This window comes from Geotrypetes seraphini, chromosome 4 (assembly GCF_902459505.1).
Source record: "Geotrypetes seraphini chromosome 4, aGeoSer1.1, whole genome shotgun sequence".
NCBI classification, from domain to species: Eukaryota; Metazoa; Chordata; class Amphibia; order Gymnophiona; family Dermophiidae; genus Geotrypetes; species Geotrypetes seraphini.
In genome coordinates this window covers 10,296,902-10,324,842 of record NC_047087.1, presented here as the reverse complement: position 1 = coordinate 10,324,842, position 27,941 = coordinate 10,296,902, and the positions used below count along the sequence as shown (strand labels likewise).

The 27,941-nt window shown below is 41.9% G+C and overlaps 1 protein-coding gene across 5 annotated transcripts in view; it reads left to right on the top strand.

The window, feature by feature from the left end:
* The window catches only part of ZC3H18 (zinc finger CCCH-type containing 18), a 191,383-nt gene that overhangs the window by 152,161 nt on the left and 11,281 nt on the right, over positions 1 to 27,941 (top strand). For 4 of the 5 annotated variants that reach the window (XM_033941389.1, XM_033941388.1, XM_033941387.1 and 1 more), the window contains 6 exons: positions 142 to 288; positions 2,240 to 2,392; positions 5,839 to 5,847; positions 6,505 to 6,692; positions 13,465 to 13,685; positions 25,774 to 25,870. In XM_033941389.1, the coding sequence (XP_033797280.1) occupies positions 142 to 288; positions 2,240 to 2,392; positions 5,839 to 5,847; positions 6,505 to 6,692; positions 13,465 to 13,685; positions 25,774 to 25,870 (815 nt within the window). The remainder of the gene's footprint in view (positions 1 to 141; positions 289 to 2,239; positions 2,393 to 5,838; positions 5,848 to 6,504; positions 6,693 to 13,464; positions 13,686 to 25,773; positions 25,871 to 27,941) is intronic. The other variant, XM_033941390.1, reaches the window with a different exon arrangement.

Genomic DNA, 27,941 nt, shown 5'->3' with positions numbered 1-27,941 from the left:
CCCTAAATCTTACTTGTATAATCTGGCAGTGCAATTTGGGAGTCGGGACTGGCTCTAAACTTTCAGCGCTTGCATGTACACAAGAAGACACTGAAATGAAATAGAGAAATGTCCCTTTGTGCTTTTCTGTGACTTTTCCAGAGAGAAGCCACCTGTAAAGAAGCCAGCCCCTTCTCCAGCCCCAACGCCCCCTGTCAAACCTACAAAACCTGGGCCAGAAGTGACCAAGCCAGGGGACAACCGAGAAGGCAGAAGGAAGGAGCGGAAAACGAGAACTCCACCAAGAAGGTATGAGAAGACAGACTCTGTTGTGTGAGAAACTGCCATTGTATACGTCACTTGGGGTAGCAGCAGTGCAAGGCCTAAGAGAGAAGGAGGTGAATCAAATTGCAGTTGGTACTCAAAAGGTTCGTTTTCTTCATTGCCAAAGGCACACTCGGCCTGAACTTGTGTGCAGCTGGTTATCCCCTGGCATTTTAACGCCAGCAAAATTCAGTAAGAGGTTCGAAAGCGCAAATCTCCAAAAGGTTAAAGGGTCTCCACTTTGGAAAAGACTCTTAGCTTGAATAAGCAGCATGGTTAAACTTCCCCTCACTTCTCTGCAGTATGCAAATACCCTGCGTTCACGTGCCATTCCCCTGAAGAAGGTAGTAATCACTTTGCTATGTAAAGAGAACAAATAAGCAACTCTTTAACTTCCCCACTTAGGTTTTCCCCATACCTAGTATCTTTGAAGTGACTTCCAACTCTGCTAGAATGAATTGCACTAAACTCCTTTTGAAGGAAGGTTTTGCCAAAGTGGTCACTTTGTTCTTTTCACATTGCATTATTCTTCTAATAGATTTTATTGCAGTTTCCCCCTTTTATTTTTTTTTTTTTAAACTTCATTCATTTTTGAAAACACTTTCAATAAGTGAAAATATAATTAATAAAACATTTACACTTTAGACATCACTTAAAAATTTTACAAGATTCATACAGATTAATACCCTCCCCCCACCCAACCTAATCCTAGTCTTTAAGATATCTATAATTTTATCATAGTTTCAGAAATACACTATACATATTTTAATCATAAATACCTCCCTTCCCCCAATTACCATCCTTAAAAATAATCAATAAAAAACCTTATATTTCAACTCCCCCTCCCCCCCAGATGTGCATTTTATCTTATAACAAAATCATTACTATAATAGTTCTACAAAGGACATCAATGGGCCCCAAGTTAATTTAAAGTTTTTAAAATTCCCTAATAAATCAGCTCTCATTTTCTCATATTTATAGATTAAACATAGACTTATCCACCAGAATGTAAAGTTGAGACGATCCCAGTTTTTCCAGTTCCTTGTAATCAATTGTATAGCTGTACTTGTCATAAGTAAATGTTTAATTATGACAAGTACAGCTAATAATTAATAATGTTTCCCCCTTTTAGAGGTATACATTTTAAACATCAATTTAATAATTCTTTTACATATGCTGCTATTGTTATTTGGAATGATTTACTTGTACAAATAAGGACAAACGTTAGTTATTGGAAATTTCATAGAATGTTGAAAACCTTTTTATATGATAGATTGTAAAGTCAGTATTTTTAGTTAAAGAATTGTAAGGACATCTTTTTATCCAGGGAATTGTATTTTCCCATAGAATTATTCTGGCTTTTTTTGATGTAAATCGCTTTGAACTAAATGGTATTAGAGCGATTCAGAAATCTTGGATTAGATTAGATTAGAGTTCATTGCTCAGTCTTTTTTTTTTTATATATATATCTTTATTCATTTTCAAAAATTACAACAAGTGTACAACATTCATTCAGAAATACCTTAATTCATCACTTGACATTCTTATTTGTATTACTCCAAATAAATAATTATATAAGAAACCCATCCCTCCCTCCCAGATACCAATTTGTATTACTCCAATTAAATAATTATATAAGAAGCCCACCCCTCCCGCCCATATACCAATAAATAACAATTATCAATTATTATCCTTCAGAATCCCACCCCCTTATCTTATTCAATATTTTGGTGTTTAAGATGTCTGATCATTAGAATAAATCGCCAATGGCCCCCAAATCTTTTTAAACTTATTATAATTATTATTATATATTATTATATTATAATTATAAGCAATGATCAGTTGTATTGGTCATACCTGAGCATGCACCTTTCAACATTATAATAGGAATGGAGGTTTACTAGAAAATAAAGTTGTACGTTTGTTTTGTGCTCAGGCGGACGGTCAGTGGTAGCGTCAGTGGCAGTGGCAGCAGTTACAGTGGCTCCAGTTCCCAGTCTAGATCTGGATCCAGGTCTGCCTCTAGGTCTCACTCCCGATCGTCATCTGCATCTGCTTCCCCCTCTGCAGCAGGGTCCAGGAAATCCAAGTAAGTCACTACCTATCTTTGTCTAGTCTCGTACAGGAGAGCACAGCTGGCAGCCCTGATTCGGGTCCAAATGAGAGGGTTATTATTTCCTTTTCTAAATTCCTGTCATTCATTTTATTGATGAATGTAACTTTCAAAAGTGTTATGAACAAAGCAAATTTAAAAAATTGGGTTAAGCATTGAATGGTACAGCATCCAGGTGCGGTGGTATATTGCACAAGGGAACCAGCAGCATGCGTCTCCCTCTTTTCCATATTTAAACACATCTGATAAGACATGGTAGATACTTAGCTGTCCAGTCTTACTTAGATCACAAAGGGTGTCACCTAGGTATGATCACAGTAATTATATATACATGGTATTAAAAAAAAAGACACTCAAGATTTGTCCAAAAACATCCTACTGCAGGAGAAACTTCTCCCTGAAATTCGAGACATTTCCAAGCATTTTATTTTTCAACAGGATGGAGCTCCAGCACGTCAAGTTCACAAAACAATTAAGTTTTAATGAAACCCCAGAATATGTTGAGCTAACAACCCAGTGGTGTTGAAGACTTTGGGCCTATAATTTCGACACCTAACTAAAATTTACACACACATTTTTTTACTTGGCTGAATTGGTGTGGTAATTGACCACAAAGGGCCTTCAAGTTCCAGGTAAACGGACTTCCAATTTATTGATGGACCCTACACTGGCCATGTTTCGGCATGCCCACCTGCGTCGGGGGTCTGTATAAAATCATATATACATAAAAATGATCAACAGGTAATAAAGCATATCACATGTCTAAAATCACATAATGCATCAATAATAAAATTAATAAAACTTAGCATAAAAGCTGCAATGTAATATAATATACATGAAACTTTTATAAGTGTCTACAAGCATAAGAGGTGGGCTAAACTGTATATAGAGACATATCGTGACCTTAGAATTACCAAAAGTCATTCTCGCAGTTAGAACCTTGTAATCCCATGCATAGACTAATTTCTGTACATAGAACCATGTAATTTCTTATGAAATGAAGGAACGGTTAAATTGCAATAAATCCTCATGAGTGTTGTAACATCTACATGTCAGATAGAACCCGGAAGTCATCGGAGTTAAAAATACTTCTCTTAGAACCCTGTAATTCTAAGGTCACGATGTGGTGACTAATGTAATGTGGAATAAGCAGGATTCGTGATCTGTGAAATGGGCAGTGGAAAATATTCTTACTACTAACCATTTTATTAAAATTAAAAGAAATATTAAACAATAGGGATATGTAGTGACTGAACAAGATGGTAAGTGAGCTGAAAAAGTGAAATGATCAGTTGAGTTGAGGATAATTTCTCCTTACCTTGAAATTAGAAAAATAAATGTAGTTGAACTTTGCACACTAAAAGAAAGTACATTTATTAAAGAGAAAGCACTAGTGGAATATCCTTGAAAGGAACTTAGCAAACGGTGAAGAATGAAACAGAAATAAAATCCAAGTGAAAAAAATGTGCAGTTGAGACAATAACACAGTTCAGGTGCTAAAACAAACAAAGTACACAAATGCGTAAGTCAAAAATCAGTTGTGTGGCAATTTGTCCAATGGCAAAACAGCTGAATTAGTATCAAATTGATGTCCAAACACCAAAAAATATATGTATATTGAAATACTAGTCTTTAAGCCCGTTACATTAACAGGTGCTAGAATAGATGTGGCCGCTTTCTGTCTGTCTGTCTTTTTTTTTTTCTTTGTCTCTCTCTCATTGGCCGCTGTCTGTCTTTCTTTCTGTCTGTATCTCTGGCCCCCTGTCTATCTGTCTTTCTTTTTCTCTCTCTCATTGGCCGCTGTCTATCTGTCTTTCTTTCTGTCTGTCTCTCTTGCTCCCTGTCTGTCTTTTTTTCTTTGTCTCTCTCTCTCCTTGGACGCTGTCTGTCTCTCTGGCCTCCTGTCTGTCTAGCATTCTTTCTGTCTGTCTCTCTCCCTGGCCCCCTGCCTGCCTGTATTTCTCTGTTGCGCCATGCCTGCCTGTCTCTCTGTGGCCCCCTTCTGTCTCTCCCCCCCCCCCAGAGCAAATCATAATTGCTGTCTGCCCCCCACCACACCCCTCACCCCAAAGCAGCCCCTTTCCCTCTCCCCCTCCACTTCCCTGTGCAGCAGTCGTAGAATTTTTACCAGCACGGGACACCTCGCACCACCCGCACGACACCCTCCTGCCGTTGCTGAGACAAACGCCACTCAATCCACTGCACGCACTGCAAATGGAATGCAGGCACGGAGGCACACATCACAGCGGCAGGGATCACGGCCTCGTAAGTGCGCTTGCGCGCTTAGGGTTTTATTATAGAGGATGACTTATTCTAAAAATTCCAAATTGAAAAGTTATAGCATAGAAGTTCAAGCTGAAAGAAACCTTGGCGCAATGTATTTCTCTACGTAAAGCTTTAACCAAGATTTTTAGATTGCAAAACTTACCAAACTATAAGTCCAAATACAAAGTGCAGTTGCGTCTGACAAAGAGCCACTGTTCTTGGCACGACTGAAATGGAAGTGCGTGAATGGCAACTGAAAAAGCGCGAGCTTGAAAAAAGCAGAGAAACATAAAAATGCTAGCTGAATAATGGAACTGTGAAATAAAAATGTGCCAAAATACGAAGCGTAAAATTGGATGATGAGTGTGTGATAAATGTGTGTCCTAAAACCTACAGAGTGTGTCACTAATTTACCAGCACCTACCACAGGGATGCCCTTTGTGAATGTGTCAAGGTTGAAGGAGGACATTTTGAGTACAAATTCTGTCAATGTATTTTCAAAGGTCATACTAAATAATTCAACAATTGCAAAGTATTTTTAAGGGCTCCCATTTTTTCCTCTAGCCTAAATATAAAACATTTTAGGCATGCTTGGGTCAGATGACAAGAGGACAATTGTAGATAAAAAGATTGACGTACAAAAAGCAAGAATGTAGTGCAGAGAATAAAATCTTTGTATCTATCTACCCAAATGGGAAAACCTTAGGGTCGTTGTCTATCGTCATCTCCTAGACACCCTTCTTTCTGAAGGTGCTCTGATTCAGGAGAGCATTCCTTTACTCACCATAGAAGTAATGATGCATCTACCCCATTTTCACAAAAATATACTTTCCCAAGACTGTAAGAAAACTTGCTACCTGTACAACCTCATCCTTTCTGAAGCCTGTATGCTTGGGTTGGTTTCTCTATGTATTGCGATGTGAAATCTTGTTTTTGCTGCATTAAAAACAGTATAACTTTCCTAGGCAGGGTTTTCAGAAAGAAAGGCCGTGCACAGTGTACATAAAGAGCATTGTAGAAGTTATATATGCTGTAGAACTATGAAACATTCCAGGTGAAGCCAATCTACAAAAAATTAATAATTGTGTGCACAAATGATGACTTTTTCTCTTCTTTTTTTTTTCTTGGTGCCAACCTTTTGCTGCTATGAAATCTAGAAAATCCAGGTATGTGCATTGTTTATAAGAGACATGCAGGTTTGGCCTTTAAGGTCTGATCAGCGTCTCTCGTCCTGATGCACCCCAAGACCCTCCATTGCAAGAATGCTAAAGTCAGTTGGGGTGATACTGTCTTCTGTCTTTTCTCTCTTCAAACTTGCTTTGTTGCCGACCTCCTGTGAGCCCTAGTGGCGGTGGAGCACTGGATGATATGGTTCTTTAGATATTTCTGCCATGATAAACCTTTCCTGTATCTTGATCCCAGGAATCATCCAGTAGAAGTATAAGCAGAGCCTACAAACGTAGGATGTGGTTTCTGTTTTCTCCAGACAACAGAGTAACTGGCTGTGTGTTGCTATTTAATCCTTGCTAGAATTGACTATTCCCACCTCCCTTTCCAGTCATTGGCCATGTAGCCAAATGTTAAATGTGTAGGTTTTTGAACAGTCCCCCCATAATTGGCCCAGTGGTGTCAAGCGATTGGTGTCTGATGTTCCCTATAGTGCAAGCACCTTGATGCATCCTTTTCTTCCTGGCACTGTTGTTTTTCAGAGTGGGCCTAGATGTTGGTAATGAGTAAGAGTATTGTCTGTTGCACAAGGTTTTCTAGTACCAGTGGGCCAGGTATGGTTAAACGTATACTCATCTTGTACTTGTATGCCCCAGGTCTCTGAGCGTGAGCAGCGTTTCATCTGTCTCTAGTGCCTCCTCCAGCAGTAGTTCCGTACGCAGTGCTGACTCAGAAGACATGTATGCTGATCTGGCTAGTCCCATCTCATCCGCCAGTTCCCGTTCCATGACACCAGCACAGTCAAAGGACAAGAAGGGCGTCCGTGCAGCTCCTCCACGGGAAGGTGATTTCTCACAAAATGAATTCCCTCACTCTTATCCCACCACTAGTACTGGGAGGAGGAGAATAGTCCTGTGAACCTGTTCTGTCTGCTAGGGTGGGAGGGTCATTGTTCAGTCCGGAGCATAAACAATTCAGTATAAAATAAAGCACACAAAATTGAGCATGACAGGCTTAAGGTCTCCATTTCCCAAATAAAAAGATTATCCAGTGAATTCAGATATACTGCAGATATATCAGTGGCTGGCACACTTGCTGTACTGTGTTTTCTTCAGTGTACCTAGAGCCTTTCTCAACCTACTTCCTGTAGCAGTGATAAAGGGAAGCACAAGCTGTCATAGCCGATGAAGCCTTTGGCCCCCTGCTTTTTAGGAGCATACTCTCCAGCTCAGGACAGACTGTCGGTGCACCTAGGGCCACTTTCAGCATGCCGATGGGAAATCCCAGCAAAATGTTGCCTCCACAAAAACAAAAACTGCAGACCATGTGCAAGATGCAGGCACTGTTTATTACAATATTAATGCACTATGGTGAATATACCACCTTATTACCAACCAGGGGACCCAACACGGTCCGTGTTTCAGACAACACCTTCCTCAGGGGTCCTAATAAACATAAATAATGATACGATAATATTTAATATGTGACCTTACAACATATGTGGTACAACATAGGTGGTATAGAGCCTATATTTCTGGTGCCTGTGGCTCAGGGTGACTAAAGTAGGGAAAATCCTGTTATAAATCCTGTGTTTTAGGGTAGCACTGATAGAACCTGCATTTTTGTTTAAAATACTGTGTTTTAGGTGGTATAGAGCCTATATTTCTGGTGCCTGTGGCTCAGGGTGACTAAAGTAGGGAAAATCCTGTTATAAATCCTGTGTTTTAGGGTAGCACTGATAGAACCTGCATTTTTGTTTAAAATACTGTGTTTTAGGTGGTAGAGAGCCTATATTTCTGGTCACTTCACAACCAATCAAGTCACTTCACAACCAATCAAGATGACCTTTATTCTATGCAATCACTGTGGTGCTTTAATTCCAAGACATACTATTTGGAGGCTTAAGGCTTGCCCCATCTGTCTTCAACTTGCCAGTATTAAGGAGGAGCTCTGCAAACTTAAACAGGAATTGAATACAATTAAAGCAGCTTCCATCACTCCACAAAATCATACCAACTTACCACCTCTACCTCAAAGAATAAAACAGCCCAGGAATAAATGGGTCACAGTAGGCTCAGGAAGACTGTGACATATAACACAGAAACATCCACCTTCACATATATTACCTCTACAGAATTCCTTCGCTCCACTAGTGCACTGCGATACTCAAGAAAACAGAAGGGAGGTGGGACTGGAACCAATGAAGGTAACTCAAGAGAACAAGCGCACCCTAAGTACAAATAAAAAAGCCAAAAACAGAAAACTATTACTGTTGGGAGATTCCATCATCAGAGGCATTAACCTTGGAACACAGGACGAGGAGACCAAAATAGTGAAATGTCTTCCAGGATCCTCAGCTACCAGGAGTTCCAGGCAAATACTGACTATAATTAAGGAAGAAACTAAGGATTTTAACACTGATGTTGTTATCCATCTGGGAACAAATGACCTGGCCAATAACTCCACACTTGCAGCACAGAAAGCTTTTCGGGAGCTTGGTGAGGGCGTGAAACCTTTTGTAAAGACTTTAGCTTTTTCTGAAATACTGCCTGCATATGGAAAAGGAGAGCAAAGAGTGAAAAACACAGAGGACTTTAATAGATGGCTCAGAGCCTGGTGTCATCAAGAAGGCTTCAGGTACATAGGAGGATGGGGAAATACATGGAAGGACAAGAAGCTATATTGCACTGATGGGCTACATATTACTACAGCAGGAAAAAGAAACCTTGCAGAGAAATTTAGACAATATTTTTCTAGGCATTTAAACTAGAAGGTGGGGGTGGTGTATGTACGAAGGACAATTATAGAGACCACTCCCGGCAAAAGAAAAGATGTGATAGCAGTAAAGGCTGCAACATAAGCAATATCAGCATCTCATTTCTTAGTATTGCAACGGAAAGTGAAACGACACAAAAATCCATACGAAAAAGGAGATTATCGCTGAAAAATAGCTGGAAAGCGATGACCACAAATGCTCGCAGTCTAAGCAAAAAAAGTTCATGATCTGCAAGCCCTGATATTAGAGGCAGATCTAGATATTGTTGCTATCACAGAGACATGGTTCAGTGAATCACATGGATGGGATGCAAACATACCGGGATATAATCTTTTTAGGAAGGACAGAGATGGTCATAAAGGTGGAGGAGTAGCTCTCTATGTAAAGATCAATATCCAAGCGACCGAAATGCAAGGGACCTGGGGAGAGGAAGAAGCGATATGGATTGCTCTGAAAAGAGAAGATGGAACTTCTATCTACGTGGGTGTAGTCTACAGACCTCCGACTCAATCGCAGCAAATTGATAAGGATCTGATTGTGGATATCCAAAAGTTTGGAAGGAAAGAGGAGGTTCTGCTGTTGGGAGATTTCAACCTGCCGGATGCGGACTGGAATGTTCCGTCTGCGGAATCGGAAAGAAGTAGGGAGATTGTGGATGCCTTTCAAGAGGCTCTGCTCAGACAAATGGTGACAGAACCCACAAGGGAAAAAGCGATATTGGATCTGGTCCTCACAAATGGAGAGAGTATCTCTAATGTTCGAGTGGGTGCTCAACTGGGTAGTAGCGATCATCAAACGGTTACAGGATCCGAGGCAACATGGCTTTACAAAAGGTAAATCGTGCCAAACGAACCTGATTGAATTTTTTGATTGGGTGACCAGAGAGCTGGATCGAGGACATATGCTAGATGTAATTTACTTGGATTTCAGCAAAGCCTTTGATACAGTTCCTCATAGGAGGCTGTTGAACAAACTTGAAGGGCTGAAGTTAGGACCCAAAGTGGTGAACTGGGTCAGAAACTGGCTGTCGGACAGACGCCAGAGGGTGGTGGTTAATGGAAGTCGCTCAAAGGAAGGAAAGGTGACTAGTGGAGTCCCTCAGGGTTCGGTGCTGGGGCCAATCCTGTTCAATATGTATGTGAGTGACATTGCTGAAGGGTTAGAAGGAAAAGTGTGCCTTTTTGCAGATGATACCAAGATTTGTAACAGAGTAGACACCGAAGAGGGAGTGGAAAATATGAAAAAGGATCTGCAAAAGTTAGAGGAATGGTCTAATGCCTGGCAACTAAAATTCAATGCAAAGAAATGCAGAGTAATGCATTTGGGGATTAATAATAGGAAGGAACCGTATATGCTGGGAGGAGAGAAGCTGATATGCACGGACGGGGAGAGGGACCTTGGGGTGATAGTGTCCGAAGATCTAAAGGTGAAAAAACAGTGTGACAAGGCAGTGGCTGCTGCCAGAAGGATTCTGGGCTGTATAAAGAGAGGCGTAGTCAGTAGAAGGAAGAAGGTGTTGATGCCCCTGTACAGGTCATTGGTGAGGCCCCACTTGGAGTATTGTGTTCAGTTTTGGAGACCGTATCTGGCGAAAGACGTAAGAAGACTTGAGGCGGTCCAGAGGAGGGCGACGAAAATGATAGGAGGCTTGCGCCAGAAGACGTATGAGGAGAGACTGGAAGCCCTGAATATGTATACCCTAGAGGAAAGGAGAGACAGGGGAGATATGATTCAGACGTTCAAATACTTAAAGGGTATTAACGTAGAACAAAATCTTTTCCAGAGAAAGGAAAATGGTAAAACCAGAGGACATAATTTGAGGTTGAGGGGTGGTAGATTCAGGGGCAATGTTAGGAAATTCTACTTTACGGAGAGGGTGGTGGATGCCTGGAATGCGCTCCCGAGAGAGGTGGTGGAGAGTAAAACTGTGACTGAGTTCAAAGAAGCGTGGGATGAACACAGAAGATTTAGAATCAGAAAATAATATTAAAGATTGAACTAGGCCAGTTACTGGGCAGACTTGTACGGTCTGTGTCTGTGTATGGCCGTTTGGTGGAGGATGGGCAGGGGAGGGCTTCAATGGCTGGGAGGGTGTAGATGGGCTGGAGTAAGTCTTAACAGAGATTTCGGCAGTTGGAACCCAAGCACAGTACAGGGTAAAGCTTTGGATTCTTGCCCAGAAATAGCTAAGAAGAAAAAATTAAAAAAAAAAAAAAAAAAATTTAAATTGAATCAGGTTGGGCAGACTGGATGGACCATCCGGGTCTTTATCTGCCGTCATCTACTATGTTATGTTACTATGTATAAACCAATAGTGATTAAGTGATGGTGTGATAAAATTAAATGAAATAAAAGTGTGATAATGAACAAAATTGCGAAGAAGAGAATCTGAAGTCATATTATAATGTGATGACCATTAGAGATTGTTTACTAAAGAATCTGTTTGATTTTTTCTTTGTGTGCCTCCACAAAAGAGCCACCCAGAACACAATCCTGTTATGTCTGTTCCGGATTCCATATTCTAGGTGTTCAATCCCAACCTGTAAATAGGAGTTGCAGAAATCCACTTTTCTGAGCATATGCTTCACCCCCTTAGCCTGAGAACTAGAAAACATCCAATTATAATTTCTGCAAGTAATCCGTTCAGAAGTTTCAAGTTTATTAAAAATTTGTTATCCAGCCTTTTTAAATTACAAAGCGGCGTTACAATAAATAAAAACCAGAAAGCAGGGTAATATAGACACATTAAATTAGTAACTAATTTTTATCCAATAAAGACATCTACAAAGTCTCACAAATCAAACTCACACGAGAGGAAAAAAGGGTAGAACTACAATAAGCAGAAAGAAAAGAACAATTAAGGAAAAACCAGAAGGTAAGGGGAAAAAATTTAAACTGTACAGTTAAACCTCGGTTTACAAGTGCACCGGTTTGCAAGTGTTTTGCAAGACGAGCAAAAATTCTCAAAATCAGCGCCTCGGAAACCGAGTTTGACTCGGTTTATGAGCACCACCCCCCGCGATCCGGCATTCCCCCCCCCCCCCCCCCCCCGCGATCCTACAGCCCTCCCCGAGTACCGCAATGACATCACTTACCCTGATTGGGTACCAGCACCAATGCACAGGAGGTGCCGGTGCCCAAAGATCCTCCCTCTTCTGACCTGGGCTGGGCTGGGCTGGGCGGTGAGACAGAGATCCTCCTTTTTACCTGTGCTGGGCTGGACTGGGCTTTGAGCATTTGAACATGCTTAAAGCCTTCTGGTCTCGCTCTCTCCAAGATTCTCAGATTCAGAATCTCGGAGAGAGCGAGACCAGAAAGCTTTGAGCATACACAAATGCTCAAAGTCCAGTCCAGCCCAGCACAGGGAAGAGGGAGGATCTCCATCGCACCGCCCAGCCCAGGCCAGAAGAGGGAGGATCTTCAGGCAACGGCACCTCCTGTGCATTGGTGCTGGTGCCGGTGCCCAATCGGGGTAAGCAATGTCATTGTGGTGCTCGGGAGGGGGGGGGATGTAGGATCGCGGGGGAGGGGGGCCACGCGAGCAGGGAGGGAGGATGCCGGTTCGCAGGAGGGATGCCGGATCATGGGGGAGGGGGTATGGAGCAGCGCCGGTAGCCTCGGGGGAGGGAAGGAGGAGGTGGAATGAATCAAAGCGAGTTTCCCTTACTTCCTATGGGGAAACTCGCTTTGATATACGAGCAATTTGGTTTATGAGCATACTTCTGGAACGAATTATGCTCGTAAACCAAGGTTCCACTGTATTGCTATAATTGCCGCAGAAGTGGGGCTAGAAATCAATTTAAATGTCCTTAAAAAGATAGTCATACTGCAAACGCATCTTTAAAAAGCAGTTTTTAAGCTCGTCTTGAAATTATCTAATGTGCAGATCTCTCAAAAGTATGCCGGTGCTGAATTCTAGAGCGTGGGAGCAGTAACAGAGAAAATATTATTGTGCATAGTATTGATAATTTTCACTCCTGACAAAACTGAGACGTTAGCCTTCGAGATGAGGAAGCCACGACCGACCCCTGACGTCATTGGTGCTTTTTTTTAAAAAAAAAAAAAAAATAGAAAAAGTAACAGAGCAGAACAGCCAGAATTCATCAACAGATTTCTAATACCCCTAACTTCCCAACGTATTCTCCGGTCATCAAATCAAAATCTGCTATCAATTCCATCGCTAAAAATTATCAATACTACACACTAATATTTTCTCTGTTACTGCTCCCACGCTCTAGAATTCAGCACCGGCATACTTACGAGAGATCTGCACATTATATAATTTCAAGACGAGCTTAAAAACTGCTTTTTAAAGATGCGTTTGCAGTATGACTATCTTTTTAAGGACATTTAAATTGATTTCTAGCCCCACGTCTGCGGCAATTATAGCAATACAGTGGAACCTTGGTTTACGAGCATAATTCGTTCCAGAAGTATGCTCATAAACCAAATTGCTCGTATATCAAAGCTGCTGATGCCGGTGCCGGTGCCAGTGCGGAGGCTACACTGAAGTAAGAAGAGGGTTCGGGTGGATTGGGGGACCTCAGGTCGCGGCGGGAGGGTGCCCGATGGCGGCTGGGGGGGAGGTATGCCGGTTAGCGGGGGGAGCACTCGCAAATTGAGGCGCGCTCAGTTTCCGAGGCGCCGATTTTGGAATGTTTTGCTCGTCTTGCAAAACACTCGCAAACCGGTGCACTTGTAAACCGAGGTACCACTGTATTGCATAGTCACCAGCTGACCTTCCTTTGTGCAAATTTGTTTATATTTCTGTTGAGAAAAGTCTCTCTTCCCTAAAGAAATGAGCTGAAACAGCCTATGGTTGATCTTGTTTATTTTCCAGCAAAAACAAAAAAAGAAGATAGTGTTAAAGAGGAAAAACGGAAACGGGATGCACAGCCACCACCATCCAAAACCCCCAAACCTGCGCCAAAACCCTCACAGCCTAGCAAAACATCTCAACAGACGCCCCAGCCTCCTCCTCCACAGCCACCGCCCCAGCCGCAGCCCCAGCAGAGCGGTTTCAGTGCCCACAAAGAGATCAAGCTGACACTCTTAAATAAGGTAAGACTGGGGAGAAGGCCTGCTGCCATTGGTGGCCAAAATATGACCGGAAGAGCTGAATTAAGTCCTGGGATGTGGGATAAGAAAAAAAAATAATCCAGCATCAAACTTTGGGGAACTAAGATGTGGCGAATGCGTTTGCCACCTTCAGTGGTTTGTGAGAGTTAGGATAGCAATAGTACTGTAGAAGGGGGAAAAAGTGAAGAGCTAAAGTCCGATGAGAAAACACGTTGATGCTGTGATAGTGAAGGGAGGAGGAATCGAAATGTTTAGTATTTACAGAAGGAACTTGAAAGGATACGGCTGTGAGTAGTGGGGTAGAAACTGCATCTTTTATGGGGGATTAGAAAAACTGAAGGTAAACAAACTACTGAGCTGTGAGCCAGACAGAATACAGCCCAGAGTATTAACCTTTTCCTATCGTAATAAATTTTACGTTATGCTGGTTCCAATCGTAATTATTTTAGCAAAGTTTTGTATCATTTACGGCTATTGTAAACATAATGTAAATAAGTCATAAGTCTGTAAATTCAAATATTTTGTGTTCCTGGCTCTTTATTAGTCCATACAGACTGTTCATCCACGATGGCAATGACATTGTTGGAATGTCCCGTCGTCCGGGGCACACGATAGGAAAAGGTTAAGGAAGGTTGGCGATATCCTGGGATCTCCATTGAAGGATCTGTTCTGTAGATGGGTGAAAGAAGAGTGGTGCTTGTCCTTATTTCTTAAAATGGTGAAAGGGGGAGGCTGGAATTTACAGACTGATTAGTTTGACGTCAGTGGTGGGAAAATAATGGAGACTCCTCTGACGGGAAGGGGAGTGGGCACTTGGATTTCTGTAACACAACAAAAGAAGATGACCCGGATTGCCACAGAAGAAAAAAGGACAAGCCAAACAAACACAACTGTGGAAATGCAATGTTCTTGACGCTGATTTTAGTTAAATCCTTTTAAAATACATTTGTGATGGAAGGACCCAATACGGGCCGTGTTTCGGGGATCCGAAATGTTGGTAGCGTGAGCTTTACAAATGTGGACTAACATCAAGGGCTGAACTAGCTAGAGAAAGCCAAATATTGTGTCTCCAGCGCACAGTTCCTCTACCGTTTGGCGGTTATATTTAGCTTTCTCTACGCTAGTTCAGTCCTTGATGTTCCTCATTTGTAAAATTCACGCCTAAGGAAGGCGTGTTTTGCCGAAACACAGCCCGTGTTGGGTCCTTCCATCACAAATGTATTTTAAAAGGATTTGTTAACTAAAATCAGTGTCAAGAACATTGCATTTCCACAGTTTCACTTGGATTTCTGTCTCATTTTGCATATTTTGTTTGCAAAAGTCTTCACCTCCTTGTACAGTAATAAATACAGTTCAGAATGCATTAAAGTAGGAGTTTATTCCACCATGCTAAACTTGCATTTCCTTTTATTACTTCACACCGCTATTTCCCCTGGATATCTTAGCAGTTTACAATAATGTATTCAGGGACAGCGTAAAAGAGCTATAGGGTGAATGTAGCCTGCAAATGAAAGAGCAGTCAGAGAAATCAGCAACCCAAAATGCTCTTGATTGTATGTGTCTTTAAGCCCCTTTAGAGTGGGGTTTTTTTTAATGAATATTTGGTGGGTTACTTTTCATTTCAGTTTTTATTTATTTTGTTTTTATTGTAACTCACTAGGATTTTTAGCTGCCATTAACAGAGGCAGTTTCTTGGGGATGCCAAACTGTTTTCCACGTTTTTGAATTTAGCTTATGCCTTTTCAGACGCATTGCGTTCACAGCATGTAGTTCCCTTTTCCCAGGGGGCTAAGTTTATACCAGCGTTTGCTTCAGGTTCTCTTGATTCTTCATCACCAATTTCAAATCGGGTCAGTCACTGTGATTGGGCTGGAGTGAGCTTTGACGGAGACTCCAGTAGATAGAACCAAAGCCTAGAAATATCTAAGAAAAAGGACTTATAGATAATATACGGTATATAAATTTTTAAATAAATGTATGGATGGACCTTTCAGGTCTTTATTTGCCATCATTTACTATGTTACTAAATACATATTACTATAGGCCTTGCTATGACAAATGATGGAAGAGTTAGACCTTTTTATTTGTTTTAATCATCTTAAAAGAGTTCTATAATTGTTCTTTCACATTGAAAGCATGGAGTATGTTGTATAAATCAGTGGAACAAATTCCTGCTTTAATATGTTTTGGATGATGATTTTTTATATTTTTTTTTTAATTGAAAAGCTTTTATTAAACACTCCAAACAGTACAGAACAATTGCACATGAAAGGCAAAAACAAAAATACATAGAGCTGAATACCACACTCCAAAATAGCACATAGAATTAAAATCAACAGCATAGACATGTGCAAGTCCTTCAAACTAATAAAACAATCTAGAATACCCCCAAAGCACTGCCAACATCCCCCCTCCCACCCCCCAGGGACAAAGTACAATACCCACAACTCTCTATATGGTTGAGAGATAATCAATTCCAAACAGATACCAAAAATTGAAAAGGAATATGGGTATGTGATCCCCCCAAGCATCGCCCATCTATTCCAACCCCCAGACAGACTCAAAGCCCCTGACCACCCCTACCACAGATCCCCACAGAAGCCCAAAAATTGCGCCACACATGAGCATAACCATGTAGTTTACCATGCCTTAAGGCCGTTAAATGATAAAGATTCTGACAAGTAAGCAAACGTTGCTCCACCAGGGCCCACGTGGGAGAGAGCGCCTGATTCCACAAAGAGGCAATGGCCAATCGAGCAGCAGTGAATGCCAACTTACAAAACAAAGAGTCACCCCCAGCCAGATCCAATTGATGCCAAAACAACAAGGCGTGTCGCCAATCGGCCGGTATCTGGACATCTAAGATCCGGGACACTCGATCAAAGACCTCAGTCCAGAAGCCACACACCTGCCCACACTGCCACCACATATGAAAATAGGTACCCACTTCCCCACAGCCCCTCCAACACAGAACACTCGCACCTCCCCGCCAACGAGCCACAACTTGAGGGGTATAGTACCACCGAAAGAGAACCTTGTAACCATTCTCAATCAGCAAAGCAGAAATCCCCGCCGAGGAGATCTCCGACCATATGTCACCCCAAGTATCCCAGGGAATAACCGAACCACAATCATCTTCCCAGGCCCTCATGTAGGGAAGGGAGGCCCCCCTACCATTAAGGCACCTATATATTGCAGAGAGAGCTCCCTTCCGAAGCACCGGACCCAATAGCAGCTCAAAGAGCATCTTACCACCCCTCAAGTCATCCAGGAGACCCGAGGTCCTAATATAATGCAAAACCTGTAAGTAGGGGAACAGATCCCGTATACCGAACCCAAACTTACCCCTGAGTTCTGTAAAGGGTCTAACACCTCCCTGGACCGGGTCCCACAACTGTCCCACACACACCAAACCCCGTGCCTCCCAGTCTGCAAACACTCCCCCATCCCTTCCCGGTGGAAAGTCAGGGTTGTGTCTCAACAGAGTATACCAGGAATGTCGCCTACTCCCCAATAAACAAGCTCGGGTCTGATTCCATACCTTCAAGGAAGTCACTACTGAGGATACCCCCCCTACCAGTCGCGCCCTACCAGGTACCCACAGCCTATGTAACAAAGGCACCCCATCACTTAAATTTTGCTCAATTTCCACCCACAGTTTCGGCGTCTGCGCCTGCCATTCTAAGAGGGCGCGCAACTGAGCAGCCTGATAATATTTCACCACATCTGGGACCCCCAGCCCTCCATTCCCTCTCCCCATCCATAGGACCTTCCTACTCACCCTTGGCCGCCTACCAGCCCAAATAAAATTAAAGATTTGTCTTTGAACTCCCTCTAGTGTTTTTCTACCCACCCAAAGAGGCAATACTTGGAATAAAAACAACAAACAGGGCAAAATCATCATCTTCACAATGGCCACCCGGCCCAACCAAGAGAAATACAGATCTTTCCAATTAAGCAAATCTTGGCGAATACGACGAAAGAGCGGGGGAAAGTTAAGGTCATATAAATCCACTCCCGGCGGTCCAAAATAAACACCGAGATATCGCAGAGAGCGCTGAACCCACCGAAATGGATATCGATCTCGGAAATGGGACACCCGGTCCTCAGGCAAGTTAATGTTGAGGAGCTCTGATTTACCAACATTGACCCGAAAACCCGACACCCCACCATAAATGTCCAACTCCCTCAATATAGCTGGCAGGGAGGTCGCAGGCTCTTCCACCGTGAACAGAATATCATCCGCAAACAAGGCCAACTTAAAGTCCCCTCCCGGCACCAGAACCCCCTTAATATCCTGATTCATCCTCACCCGCTGCGCCAGGGGTTCTACCGTCAAAGCAAAAAGGAGCGGGGAAAGCGGGCATCCCTGACATGTGCCCCTTGCCAGAGAGAAAGTCTCCGAATAACCACCATTCACCTTAATGCAGCTTCAAGGGCCACTGTACAGGACCCGAATCCAGTCCCGCATGCGTGGGCCCAACCCCACCGATTCTAGGACCCGAAATAAAAAGGGCCAAGCTACCCTATCGAATGCCTTCTCAGCATCGATAGATAAAAACACCGTTTCTCGCCCCCCCCCTCGCCCTATCATATAAGTTATAGACCCTACGGGTATTATCACCTACCTGTCTGCCTACCACAAAGCCCAACTGATCTGGATGGATCAGCCGAGGGATCCAACTCATCAATCGATCCGCCAAAATTCGCGTGAAGATCTTAGTATCAACCCCCAGCAAGGATATCGGCCTGTAGGAAGCACATTGGAGGGGATCCTTCCTCTCCTTAGCTAACACCGTCACTCCCGCCAAGCGCATAAAGTAAGGGAGGGTACTATTCCCTTGCAACGAGTTAAGAAAACGCAATAAAGGAGGTAGCAGCAGATCTTGAAAACGTTTGTAGTACCGGACAGTAAAACCGTCCAACCCAGGTGATTTACCAAGCTTCATAGAACGCAACACACTACGAGCCTCAAGCAATGTAAGAGGGCGGTCCAACCGCGCCCCATCAGCCTGTGTAATCTGGGGCAACTCTGCTGAATGCAAGTAAGCATCCTGGTCCCGCGAGGGCCCTGGATCTTCCGGGGTATAAAGCTGTGAATAATATTCCACAAAACGGGCACGAATAGCATCCTCAGTCTGCAACACTTCCCCAGAAGCCGCTCGGAGTGACAAGATCTGGTTGCGCGTCTGTCGCACCCTAAGACGGTGCGCAACCAGTCGACTAGCTTTATTAGAGAACTCAAAATATCTCTGTTGGAGGAGCTGTAAATTATGATGTAATCTGTCCAAGTCTAAAGCCTGTAGATCCCTACGGGCCTGAAACAAGCGCTCCCGCAATGTCACATTCCAAGGAGAACGCTTATGCAAACTCTCCAACCTACCAATCTCGGTTAACAGGCCCGCTGCCTCCTCCCGCCGCTTACGCTGTCGGGCTGACGCCAGAGCTATTAATCTACCCCTAAGGGTAGCCTTTAACCCCTCCCAAACCGCTTCCAATGAAGCTCCACATTTACATCAAGGTAGTCTTGTATCCACCCTTCGATCTGTGTTCCCACCTCTGGGTTGATGATGATTTTTTAGACAGCAGAATGTGAAAAAATATATAAATCCATCCTCTGGTAAGAATCAGGAGTAGGATTTTCTTAGATATTAGATTTTCTAGAAACTATTCATGAATTGTAGTTCATATTCTTTAATTGTATGTAATGTTATACTTTAGGATTGTATTTTAATTATATTTTCCTTGTCTCTCCAGACCATCCCCTGCAAGTGGGGGGTCTGGAGAGACTGAAGGAAAGTAAACTAGTAGGTAAGACCTACCCCCTCTTCTATGAAACCGCGCTAGCGTTTTTTAGCGCAGAGAGCCGTGTTGTTCCCGACGCTCATTGAGTTCCTATGAGCGTCGGGAGCAGCGCAGGCCATTCAGCGCAGCTCTCTGCGCTAAAAAACGCTACCGTGGTTTTGTAGAAGAGGGGGCTAATTTCTCCTTTACTTGTTTATAAGCTCATTTGAGTGATCTCATTAGGATTTATAAGTCAGGATACAAGTCCAAATCACACCCCACCTAGTACACTGGATAATGTGGGCAATACATTTTTAAAATGTTGTATTTATTTATTTTAAAAATTTATATGCCACCTGTTACCAAGCAGCTTCCAATTAAACATACATATTATTAAGAGAAAAACATCTTGCTTTACATCTTCATTACTAACTGCTAAGAGATATTATATAAATGCATTAGCAAATAACTGTGTTTTCAGCAACCTTCTTGAAATTTAGTTTCAAGTTTATTATAAAATTTGATTAATCGCCTATTCCAAATTCTAAGCGATGTACAGATTGATAAAAATTACAGTTAGGAGAAACAAACATAACTAACAAAAATACTAAATCTACTAAACATTAAAAAACTAACTTATACAAACATAATAAAACACAAGGAAAGGCTAGGGAGGAAATACAATTTGATTATAAAGAAAGACAGTTAAGGTTAAAAACAATAGGAAAGGGAAAACTATCAAAAGATATATAAATGAAATGAGAGTCATAAGCAGTTCATTTAGTCATTGAATGCATCTTTAAAAAGAAACATGATCAGCACCGAGTCACAAGTTCCCTGTTAGTGCGTTCCACATTTTCACTGCAGCTATTGAGAACATTGTAGCCCTCGTCCCAATTCCCTAGTCACTGTCGATCTCATCCCACTCTCGGACCTCAGCATTCTTCCTGGTCAATATATGTCAAGAAACGTTTGAAAATACACTAGTATAAAGCTTGATGTACTATGGATAACACCTTATACATTGCGCACTCTGCTGTACCGGAAGCCAGTGTAACTGCTTCAAAGCTGGTGTAATATGGGTTATTCTAGAGACCCCAGTAATCAGCCTCGCAGCTGAATTCAACAGCAATTGTAACACCTTAGATTTTGTCTTGGCTATTCCGAGATAAAGTGAGTTGCAATAATCTAATCTTGACGGTATTAACCCTTGCACTACTGATCTGAAATCATAGGGTTTCAACATAGATTTCAGCCTGTGCAAAATACCTAAATAGGAAGCTTATTAATAAATTGAGCAGTCTGGTTGAGAGAGACAACAACTGTGAAGAAAGAAAGAAAGACAATAAGCAGAGTGCCTTAGGACCAATTCTGTTCAATATCTTTGCAAGTAAGCAACATTGCAGAGCCCTTGAAAGGAAAGTTTGCATTTCTACATAATACACTCTGCAAAGTGGATATACCTGAGAAAGTAGACAGTATGATAAGCAATCTTAAGAAAACTCAAAAGACCAGTTGGGTTACTTATGGTTATGGGTTACTGACATTCAGTATATCGCTGTGTCTAAAAATAGGTCACAGTGGTTTACGTAACAGTAACAAAATAAGAAAGAGTACCAATCTCGATAGGAAAGCACTAATGGAACACACCAAGATAATTCAAACCATCATACAAGTAATCCTTTTACTTAGTGGACTTAGGTTCACAGATCAAGAAGAAGACCTCAGGGCGATTATATTTGACAGTGTGATGAAGTGATAGCCAAAGCCAAAGAGATACTTAGGATGCATAAAAGGAAAGTGCCTTTGGTAAGAGTTCATATTGTGTCCAGTTGAAGAGGTCCTATCTCCGGAAGGATATAAGCAGATTGAAGACACTAGACATATACATATCTGTAATCTAAAAAGGGAGGTGAGACAGGAGAGAGATGAAAGATGTTGTGGTGTCCAAGGAGGTTGTAGAACAAGGGACCATGATAGGAGGCTCTGAGGGCCTAGACTCAGGAGCTGGTTTTTTAGTGGCACAACTTCTAGTTGACGCAAGGTGAGCCTTAGAAATATGAGGTGAAGCTATACTATTATCATTTAATAAGCTTAATAATCGACTAGGAGCATAAAACAATACTGAAGTTGAGAGGTATGAGGTTGCATCTCAAATAATGCTTTATGAGCAGCCAATGAAATTTTAAATATACAAGGGAAGTCGCAAGATCCCTGTTAAGAAACTTGCCGAATAACAGCATTCTGCAATGTTTGTAAACATTTCAGTTGTCCTGTCATTATTCCTGCATAAACTAAATTACTGTAATCCAATTTTGATAAAACAAAAGCTTGTATTAAGGTATGCAAAGAATCCTCATCTAAAAGTTTGCGAATGGCTCCAAGTTGCTTTAATGCTCCAAACCCTTTAGCAATCACTAGAAACCTGTTCTTCAAAATTTAAATGACAATCAGTTAATACTCCCAGACACCTAAAACTATTTACCATATTAGCATAGTGTTGGTCCAAAGATAATTTCAGTGTGGTGTCTATCGCCTGTAGACTTTTTTAACACATTTCTATGCCTATAGTCTCAGATTTCTGGTATGGTCCATGCCTGCATGCGTGCTTCATAATGAAGTATTTCTCTTGCCTGCCTGAGAGTAGACTTAAAAGGGGCCGGTACCAAAAAGCCACACAGTAGGGCAATGCTGCAAACAAATGAGATGTAAATTTAATGCCCGCAGAACTTGCACGCTGACGCAAAGCATCATTTCTGCTATCATCTCCTCTCTTGCCCCGACCTCCTTCTCCCTTATTTCTCTAAGGAGTTTTTTTATCTGCAAGCTACTGATTTGACTTGATATACTGCTGTTTGCTATAGGTTTACAACAAAAATAAAAGATCTCAGTAAATTCAACTTAAAGGTAGAACTTCAGAAATCCAGGTTTTCAAAATTTTTATAGCTGAGCACGTGCTGTCAAGAATGCAAAATCATTTTTGCTGACTAGGGTTTAGTATTATCTTGTACACTGACAGATTCCTGTTGGGCTTCTCTTTCTCTGACGGATAGTATCATTTGCCTTTTTGTATCTCAGAAGTACCCAGATTTTCTGTTTTGGCTTTTTACAATTAGGTGGACTAAGTATCATACCAGAAGCTGGACATAATAACCTTTCATCAGGGTCTGAATGCAGGAGAGTTATAGAGACCAGGCTGCTTCGGTCATTATATTAACCCTAAAGGCTTCTGGAGGAGTGACCAAATCTGGCATGTGTATTGTTCGTTGAGCAAACAAATACCTTCGCATTTCCTGTTAATACTTGCACAACTTCCTCCATGTTTATTTAAAATACTATAAAAATGAAATGGCAATGCTGCCGGGATATCCTGAAAAGATGCACATGGATGTGTTAGGTGGCATCACAAGGTACCTTGTGAGGATGATGACAGTGTGTGGGCTCCACCAAATCCATCTGTGTGCATGTATTTGACTGCTGAGGCACCTGGGGGCTGAATGGCAGTTCTTTCATTGCTGGACCCGCTCTCCAGCACAGCAAATATGGCACGACAAGTGGATTACACTTCAAAGGTCACAATTATAGCAGCAAGGCAATAAATTCACTCAAGTGCAATAAAACATATATTTCCCCTACTCATCCCACATCCTATAGCACACAATAAACTCATAAAAGACTTCCGGTAACGAAGGAGCCCTGGATTCAAACAAGAGTGGGATGAACACAGAGGATCTCTAATTAGAAAATAATGGGTATACATTGCAGGAACTAAGGCCAGTACTGGGCAGGCTTGTATGGCCTATGTCCCGTATATGGACATTCAGTTGAGGATGGGCTGGAGAGGAGCTGCTTCGGTTGGCTGTTTTCCTGTATAATAAATATTTGAAATTGCTAGGGGCTGACAGGGTACCATGGGCAGCTGACTCTTTGAGTCTACCTACCCCCTCTGGGGGGATTTGGGGAGCTTTGTACCTCTCCACACTACTTGTGTAGCAAGAGTTATCTGTATCTTCTGTACCAGCTATTTCCTTGTTTTAGTCTGCCGGGAGAGGCTCGTATCCCTCTGATGCTCTACTGCAACTGTACCATCTATGTAGACTTCTAAAGAGGGTGAAGTTCTGGTCTTTCACCTGCTGTTTGTATTTGCACTTTTGGTCCCAGTGTTGTTCCTGTTATCCTGTTGAACCCTTTCTAATAAAAATGATTAAAAAAAAAATGTGCTGGAGTGAGCTTTGATGGAGACTCCAGTAGATGGAACCTAAGCACACTACTGGACAGGGTTCTGGGTTTCTGGCCCAGAAATATCTAAGAAAAAGGACCATTTAAAATAAATCAATTTATGGAGCATGTTATGGTTGGACCACTCTGCCATCATTTACTATGTTACTATGATTCTTAGGCCTCTTCCATTGTATTTAAAACTATTGCAGAACTCTCCAGTCAATGCACCCCCTCCCCAGATATGATTCAACTTTTAAGGGGCTGAAGCCACTGCCTTTGACTCTCTCTCTCTGAGCACACATCAGGCAATGTTGTCATAAATGCATGAGACTGTCAGATATCACCAGAGCATATGAGAGCCGCAAACTTCCTTGCTGAAAAGTAAAGGTAATCGGCTCCTGTGTGCAGTCAGATGTGTGTGAAAGACCAGTAAATAAGACTCTTAACATGAGGGTGGTTTTCATTTTACAATTTTCAGAGGGAAAACATTGGTTTACTGTGACTTTGGGCAACGATTATCCTTTGTACCTAAACATTTGCACATTTGTTACATACCTGCCCCCAGAACCCTCCACCAAGTGCAGGTAAAATTGCAGTGCACATACTGATACAGGGAAGGTGGGCACTTTTCAAATAGCCCATTGCCCCGTTCTACCTGCCAGAATTGCTTTGAAAATTGCCACCCTAATGCTCAGAAACAATGCCGTTTCACTTTCTGGTGTACAGGGCAGTGATAATAATGCTGGTTCTAGTTGACTGATCACATCCCTGTATCATGTTCTAACTTCCTCATCTGACATCCCAGGACATCTCTCTGGCTGCTAGTTGGTAGCTTCTTCCTCCATAGTCTTTTGTCAACTACTCAGTCACATTAGTAACCACTTTCCCTTTTTTTTAAGAAGTAACATTTTCTCCAGGTGTCTGACACTGAAATCATTAACCAGAAGATATCTCCATCTCCTTGAACGTAGCTTGCCAGAGATGAGATGGTAATATTGCATGTACACACCTATATGTTTGTTGCCTGAAGGAAGAGTAGTAGAAAGCCTCCCTGTTTAGAAGGGATGATAGCCTAGTACAGATTTGCTTTGGTAAGAAATTGTGTAGCCTGTCTTCATATTTGTCTAAACCAGCCCCCTTAATTTCTAGACACATACAGTTTTCTGAGTGTCATGGACCTATGTTAGAAATACGGTACTACAAGTCCTTGCATCTTAGGGAAATGTGAAGCCACAAACTCTAGCAGCTGAAGAAAGCACTTCATAGGAAGAGACTGATCTGGCATTTTTCCCCTTGATAAAGTTTACAGATGTTAAGAAATTACAAATAGTATGCAAGTTACTGTGTTTCCCCCAAAATAAGACAGTGTCTTATATTAATTTTGGGCCCAAAAAACACACTAGGTCTTATTTTCGGGTTATGTACATGATCATCTCTCCCTTCCTCTCCTTTATCCCAGTTCTTCCTCTTCCCTTTCTCTCCCCCACATGTGCAGCAGAACCCTTGAGCACCCACCCCACCGCACAGCCAAACCCCCGCTGACCCTTCATCCTTCCTTCCCTCCCATCCGAACCCCGCCGACCACGAGCGAGCCCTATATACCTTCATCCATAGCAGCGTCGGGCTGGCAGCACTCTAAACAGGCTGCTTCGGCCTTGTCCACCGAGAAATTCCCTCTACCACATTACTGTTGACATCATCTGTAACGCGGCAGAGTGAATTCCCCAGCAGAGAAGGCTGCCAGCGGGGGTTCAGCTGTTTAGACTGCTGCCAGCGGGGGTTTGGCTGCATGGTTGAAGAGTTGTTGCCGGCGAATCCTGGGACTAGGGCTTACTTTTGGGGTAAGGCTTATATTACGACCTACCCACGAAAATCATGCTAGGGCTTATTTTCGGGCAAACACAAGATTCTTTGTTTTGCATAAGCCAGCTTCTGTACAAAAGTGTTTTGCACTGCATCCTTGTTTTATACCTTTTCATAACTCCCTGGCACAATCTGCTGTGGTCTCATTCTGCTCAGATGCTTCACAATGACTTTGCTGAATGTTTGGTTCCCTCGCTTGCAGGCCGCTGATAAAGGAAGCAGGAAGAGGTATGAGCCTTCGGATAAAGACAGGCTGCCTTCACCGCCAGCCAAACGGGTGAACATGACACCTGACAAAGGTGAGCAGCTCATAGAAGTGCCTGCAACACAGTTGGCTGGAAAAATGCCCTACATTTTGTCTCTTTAAAGCCTGTTTATTGTTTATCTCATTGCAGTTTTCTTACATACATCACCCACACAGATCTGCCCAGTGCATCTCATTACTGCTCTGAGTCACTCCACTGAGACCTCTCTGCACACAGCTCTGCCAGTGCACCTCACTCCTGCCCTGATGCACTCCACTATCCAATAATGAGACCTTCCCTTACACAGCTGTACTAACATGAGCATAGGGAGGAATTTATCCAAGGGGCAAAGTAATTTATTGCGTTAAGCAAAAGGATTGCTTTGGAGGGATCAAGTAGTAATAAGGAGGAAGATGCCAAATAGAAATGCCTTTGATAGGATAGGATAGAATATTCTAGAATTCTCAAGTAGATTGATGTAAGGAATTGTTAAAGCATCAACAGGCCTTCATTTACCCATAAAATTTGCCATAGAAAAAAAATTATTCTGGTATCATCTCTATATCAGCCGCATAAATCCTGTCGGTCCTATAAAAATGTCATTCAGGACCTATAGCAAAATCTACCATTACAGCGCAAATTCCAAAACTCACAAAACAACGAGACAGCACCACAAATATTGCAATGGATCCTAGTACACCTATTAGAAAAACTGAAACAAGGCAGATTACTCCATATTAACAAAATATCCAGCTTTGGTTGCACACACACAGCACAGATAGAGCCTGACCAAATAAAAATATAAATGACCACAAAATGACATAAGAAAATTGCAGACAAAATTCAACTGAAGCACCAAGAAACCAGAAATAGATTAATTCTAATCTAATCTAAGCCTTAGATTTCTGTGCCATATCATCTGAAGTAGGGGCTCGACTCAGTTTACTAAACAGGGAATCAGTTTAACAAACATGTGAATTACTAAACAAAAGACAATTAACACTCTTTAGTATCATTTCCCAAAAACCGTTGAAATAGAATTGTTTTCATCAATTTATGAAAAATCTGGAGAGAGAGAAGAGTTCTAATATAACTAGGAATTTCATTCCAAATCGCTGTAAACCTGTAGGAAAAGGATCAAGAGATGTAATGAATAGACATCACTTTCTCATTGATAGTATATTTCTTATTTAGGGGGTAGGGGTGGGTATGAATTAGTATTGTATAATTAAGATTATAAGAGTTTTATGATATGTTCCTTTAAACTAATTGAGAAGGGGTGGGGTAAGGGATTTAAATTTTTATCTGTATATGATGATAAGAGAAAGTATTTCAAGAGTTTTTTGTAAAAGTTTTAATGAGGTAATTTTGTGCACTTGTTATAAGATTTAAAATGAATAAAGAAGTTAAAAAAAAAAGAAATATTGCCAACAAGCTTTATCCCTTTCACTGAAGGAAATGAAAGTTTGTACTTCTGAGAATTCCTTGAAACAACAGACTGAAGAGAATTCTATGTTAGATGGACTATAGGCAAAAATAGACATACAAGCGCATTTAAATCAAATTCTAAGATGAACAGGGAGCCAGTGAAGATTTCTCAGTAATGGAAATACATGATCAAATTTTCTTTTTCCAAAAATCAATTTGGCTGCCTTATTCTGAATCAATTGTAACTGGTTGGTATTTCCTTTGCTCAATAATCTAACTCAGCCAAAATAATGGCTTGAACCAATACAGCAAAATGTTGCTTAGAAAATAGCTGACGCACCCTCCGTAACATTCGAAGACTAAAGAAACATTTTTTTAAGATGATTCACCTGACTTTGAAAGGGAAGAGTCCAACAAAATACCCAAAACCCTAGATGAAAAATCTGTCTTCAAAAGATCTCCAGAACTCAAAGTTATCGAAAAAGGTAAAAGGTCAATTTTCGGGCCAAACCACAATTCTCCCTGTACTGTGCAAAATGTAAAGACTGCAGACAGGGCAGGTGTTGGGGTGGGGATCAACTAGTGCTTTTACCCTGGACTTCCAAGGGAACCCCAAGCCTATTGGTAGGCTTTGATGTCCCCTCCCAAATTTCTGCCCTGGTCCCCAGCCATGTCTAATGCTGGTCCTGGCAGTTAT